General features: G+C 42.7%; 1 protein-coding gene across 6 annotated transcripts in view; it reads left to right on the plus strand.

Moving 5' to 3' along the window:
• Window positions 1-4,668, plus strand: part of LOC137436667 (Golgi pH regulator) — a 57,701-nt gene extending 53,033 nt beyond the window's left edge. For all 6 annotated transcript variants that reach the window (XM_068130666.2, XM_068130662.2, XM_078786661.1 and 3 more), the window contains one exon: window positions 4,233-4,668. In XM_068130666.2, coding sequence (XP_067986767.1) covers window positions 4,233-4,266 — 34 coding nt within the window. In that variant the 3' untranslated portion in view covers window positions 4,267-4,668. The remainder of the gene's footprint in view (window positions 1-4,232) is intronic.
• Window positions 4,669-6,000: the final 1,332 nt, after the last annotated feature.

Here is a 6,000-nt window from a genome sequence, read left to right on the forward strand (position 1 = left end):
TTGATGCTTTAACGTGGAACAAGGGCAATAATAAATAGATTGTCCTCGTTATTTAGAAGTTGCCTAACATTACAATATTTGCTTGTTTGTTGATTCTTAAATGAATGGAATTTGATTTCTATGGTTTATCGATGATCGAGTACTACTATGATTGACAAAATGAGACCAATTGTGTGCTTGGAACGGCTGATATTGGAATTATCTGGTTTGGAGTTTTACTTTTTCTTTTAATTCATTAATTCATTTGTTTTTCCTTTGGGGGAAATAAATAATAAAACATTTTCATTTAGATTTTCAAAAGACAACCTCACATGCATGTAAATGTTCGTAACACGTTAGCATGGTGCGTCTAGAAGTGTGTTTACACACCAAGTTTTGCCATAATCCGTGCATAATTTTTGAAATAACATGCTAAATATCGTTTTTGGCCCCATCTCTCAATGATGAAGAATCTTAGAGAATTAAAAAAATACTCTCGTATCCGGATCTGGATCTTCACCGAAATCGAATCGACTCACCCTTGTCACACACCCCACCTATCCACCGAGTTTCATCCAAATCCATCCATAACTTTTTGAGATATCCTGTTCACAGAAACAGACACAACAACAACAATAACATGCATTTTAAGGCCATTTTCCCGACTAGAGCGGGGGTTAGCCTTGCGGTCCCCATGACGATCTTCTCCATTTTGCCCTATTTTCTGCATCTCTCCTTGTTAACCCCCTTGCCCGCATTTCTTCTTCCACCATCTTTAGCCAAGTCTTTCTCGGTCTTCCCCGTCCTCTCCTTCCTTCTACATTCATTTCCATCACTCTTCTCAACCAGTCACTTTCATCCTTCCTCAACACATGACCAAACCATCTCAACCTGTTCCTCTTCACAGCATCAATCACAGGCTCTATTCCCAACTTCTTTCGCAATTCATCATTTGTCTTCCTCTCTCTCAACGATACTCCGCACATCCACTAAACCATTCGCATTTCCACTCTTTCCAGCCTTTGTTGCTGCTCTACGTTCATTACCCATGTCTCGCTCCCATAAATCATAACACTTCTCACACATGCAGCATACACCTTTCCCTTCAGCTTCAACGACACTCCCCTCCTTGTCAGCACGCCACTCAGTTCCCAAAACTTCTTCCATGCACATCTCACTCTTGCAACCATTGCCGAGTCTGATCCACTTTCTCCATTCAGCATGTCTCCGAGGTAACAAAATGTTTTCCACACCTTCCAGCTTCATGCCGTCTCCAAGATCCAACTCAACATTTCCTCCATCTGCAGCTCCCTCTGTGCACACCTTACATTTGAATGTAGCTGCCACACTGGTTAATGCCCCTCTCAGACCACTACATTTTTGACGAACCCACTCAGCGCACATTGTACATTGAATGGAGTTCACTCCGACACCCTTCCTGCACACAGCACATGGCCACTTCCCAGTTCTTTCCACCTCACCACATGCTTTACCACTTGCCATCACCTTCGTCTTTCCTATATTCACTTTCAGACCTTTTGTCTCCATACATTCCTTCCACTTGTTCATCTTTTCCTTCAGTCCATCCATACTTTCCGCAATCAACACCAGATTATCTGCATACAACAACTCCCACGGTAAACCCTCCTTTACGTTCTGAGCCAGCACCTCCATCACAGCTACAAATAGTAGTGGCCTTAGTACCGACCCCTGATGCACTCCCACCTTCACCTCAAACTCACCACTGTTCCCGTCCTTCATCCTTACAGCTGTGCGCGCTCTTTTGTACATTGCCATCACTACTCTGATCAACCATTCCTCCACTCCTAACTTCCTCAATGCCCATGTCAATACTTCACGTGGAACCCTATCGAATGTTTTCTCCAGATCAACAAACCCAAGAAACAAATTATTCTTCTTCTCCATGTACTTCTCCTGCAACTGCCTCACAATAAAGAGCGCGTCTGTCGTTCCTCTTCCTGGCATAAATCCAAACTGCATTTCGTCGATCTTCACTTTCTTCCTTAACCTCCTCTCCAACACCCTTTCCAATACCTTCATTCCATGCTCCAATAATTTTATCGCTCAGTACGAGCCACACTCCAGAGGGTCACCTTTCCCCTTATATAGAGGGACGAGGGTACTCAGTTCCCAATCCACTGGAATGCGGCCTTCTTTCACCACAAGATTACAGATCTCTGTCATTCTCTTCACACCCCAACTTCCTGCTGCCTTCAACATATCTCCCACAACTCCCGTCGGCCCTCCCGCTTTTCTACTCTTCATTGCTTTTATTGCTTCCTCAACTTCCTTCTCAGTTATCTTCTCTGCCGGTCCGAAAACTGGGTTACTCTCTATGTTGCCATCCCATTCATTCGCTGTATTCAACAGCATTTCCATATATCTTTTCCATCTTCCTTTAATTCCATCTGGGTCCACAACGATTTGTCCCACTTCATCCTTCAAGCAACTCACCCCCATCACATCACACCTCTCTTTCGCTATCTGCTTTGCAATCCTGAATACTGCTCTCTGACCCTCTTCCAAATCCAATCTTTCTCCGAACATTTTCCTACGTGTCTCCTGCGCCTTTGCTACCTCTTTCTTTGCAGCCTTCTTGGCTGCCTTGTAACTTTCATGCTCTGCTTTTTCTGCTCCCGTACCCTTCGCCTTCTGCCACTCCTTGAACTTCTTTCTCTTCTCGTCAAACCTCTTTCCAACTTCCTCATCCCACCACCATGTTTCCGAGTGCCTCCGTGGTCCTTTTGTCCATCCACATACCTCACCAACGGCTCCCAACAGACTATCTTTCATTGACATCCAACCACGTTCAAGCTCAACCACATCATCCTTTACCCTACTCAGCCTCGCTTTTAATGCCTCCCTTACTGTCACCTCTTTCAACCTCCACACCTTCATTCTCGGTTGGTACTTCACCCGCCGAGCTCTCCTCGCACCTTTCACCCTTATGTCGCAGACAACCAAGTGGTGCTGTGAAACAGCCTCCTCCCCCGGGATCACCTTTGTGTCCCGGAGGTGCCCCCTATCTCGCCTACGCACCATCAAGTAGTCAACGGTTGTCGTCGACCCACCGGACGTGTATGTAACAAGCTTATTATCCTCTTTCTGGAACTGAGTATTACAAATCAACAAATCAGCTCCATCAGCAAACTCCAAAATCCTTTCACCTTCTCCATTTCTCACACCATATCCGTAACCCCCATGAATTCCCTCAAAACCATCCATACTCCTTCCCACATGTCCATTTAGGTCTCCTCCTACCACAACAACTTCCGCATCTTTCACGTTTTCCATCAGCTTCTCTATCGCACACCAGAACTTGTCCTTCTCTTCATCGCTCCGACCGACCTGCGGAGCATATCCCGAGATGACGGTCACCAAGATCTTTCCAATCATCATTTTCACCATCATCAACCTATCACTCACTCTAGTCACACTCACCACACTGTCTACAAACTCCTCAGAAAACAGGACACTAACAACAACACCATGTTCACCGAAACAGACAGACAGGTGAAAACATAACCTCTGTCCACCTTAGGTGGTGGAGGTAATAAAGGTCACCAAGGTAGGGTTGTTTACTCGAAACATTCGGGTACTTGTGCTTGAATACCATCGTTGTTCAGCAGAAAAATGGCGGCCAAGATGGCTGCCTCAAACCTGTACAGAAAGACCACCTATCTATAAAGGCCACTTTTTCCTTCTCCCTTGAGCGTTGTTTCCATACAGGTTTGACTATGTTGCTGTTGTGCCATTATTGTCCAAAAATGAATCTTTCACAAGTTGCATCATAGTTTTCATGCACCTGGAGTCAGTTGGGCTTCCTTAGTAAGCTCAAATGGCCTTGGCTCCCCTTACCTAGTTACTTAAGACTGTTACTAAGGTTTGGATTGCCACAGCCTAATTATTTTAGGTAATACCATGGAACTATCAGTGGGAGTTGGGCTCTCAGGAGACCAGTGTCTTCACCCTTTGAAAGCAGTCATTGGATTGGATCAAACACAAGAACTGAACACTTGAGTGAAGGTGCATGTTTATCTGAAACCTTATGGTTTGCGATCATTATGGATCTATCAATTCGATTGTGTAAGTTTTACTGCAGCTCGTGTATTTATAAACACGAGTTTTGCCAAAATCATGGTAGTTCATGAAGTGCAAACTATTTTATACTTTTTTTTTTATCGAAAGTATATTTAATTTTAAGGCTTCAATCTTCTTTTATCTCATTGCAGGGAATGTACTTTGTCTCCTGTGTATTACTACTAAGGATGAGCCTGCCTTTAGCCTACCGAGGAATCATCACAGAAGTGCTCGGTGATCTTCATTTCAGCTTTTACCATCGCTGGTTTGACGTCATCTTCTTACTTAGCGCACTGTCCAGCATGGGCTTCCTGTACCTCGCTCGGAAGCATGCCCCTTAACCCTGACCACACCTTTTTTGCTGCCAAGAGACGTAACCCACTGACAATGCTGAGAATTATATATACAGGCCAGGGTCAGCGTGTCAAATTTGAACATATTTACACAATTTGTTTGCATCTGCTAGCCTCCTTTTGAAACTCCCATTTGTAATTCGCATGTGATAAATCAAAAACACCATGATTTCATTTGGCCAATCTGAATAGATAAAATATGTATTTTCTTCTTTAATAAATGCAAATTACTGTCCTAATGTTAAATGTCAACGAATTAATCGCCAATGTTACCAGTTATTTAAGAAGATTTTCTCCAGTGGAAAAAGTGAACTTGTAGTTTGTTTCAATATGGCATTCCTGCTGCAGTGGTTTGGGTGCATGCACTGCCTCCTCAAAATATTACATATAAATACAAGCTCGAGAGTTCGGATAGGGGGTATATATATATATATACACATACATACATATATATATATACACATACATACATACATATGACTGAAAATTTGATCAAATTAATTTAGTATGGTCCAAATCCATTAAATATCTTAAAATGAACAATCCTGTTCATCCCATTGAACAACATGCCACCTGCATCCATGGTAGAAAACTGTTCAACTGTTTATAAAGTCTACTTTATATATATATATATACTTCAAAAAAAGGTTAACACTTCTCAGATATATAGTCCCATATAAGTGTTAACATTTTTTGAAGCACCCTGTATATATTATATATATTGTATATATTGTATACAAGCAAAGATACCCGTCAATGACGGGGGTTCGTAGATGTCTCACCTGAAATGAGCAATTTCCTTTGGAGTGTGTATTGATAGAAATGGAAATTCAGTGTAAATATTCAGTAAACATATGTCGCAATGGGTGCAGCTGGTAACCTCGACAACCTCATTCCATTCTTTCAGCGAAGATTTCCAATCCATGCTTGTTGTACCTCCGAAGTACTGCTCGGGAGTGAAAGTGATATTATGAAAGCTCAGCTGGGAAACGGGTTGAGGCATGTTTTGGGCCCAAACCTGACGGAAGATCACAAAAGTTCTTTCCATACCAACCGATCACCTACAGGCACTTATCCCTCTCCACATTGTTTCTTCAGCTCTGGCCTTCCCCTGCTCTCTGTACTCCCCATAGCTTTGATTTCAGCAATTTCCCACAGCATTTCATTCTGCTTTCCCATTCGATGATCCATAGATCAGTCGTTTCAGATTCACAATTCAACATCAGTTTCATTTTGAGATATCAGTTTAGATTCGTCATTGCAACTTAGGGTACTACGCGAATAGTGCACAGAAAAGGTTGGCAAAACCGATTTTGTGAGGAAACCTTTTCGAATTTTCTAAGGAGTCTAAAGTGCTTTTCGGGTCATAAAGAGGACTAAAGTGTTTAAAGAATCAAGGGGCTTAAAAGGGCCAAATGGGGTCTAAAGGTGTCTAAGGACGTAAGACCAAAGTGGTCAAAAGTATCCAAATGGTATTAAATTGATGCCTTGGTATCTCTCTGATGCCTTGGTATCTCTGATGCCTTTCTCTGATGCCTTGGTATCTCTCCCAGGTTACTCCCTCCTC

Source organism: Myxine glutinosa, chromosome 11 (assembly GCF_964187855.1).
Source record: "Myxine glutinosa chromosome 11, kmMyxGlut1.1, whole genome shotgun sequence".
Classification (NCBI taxonomy): domain Eukaryota; kingdom Metazoa; phylum Chordata; class Myxini; order Myxiniformes; family Myxinidae; genus Myxine; species Myxine glutinosa.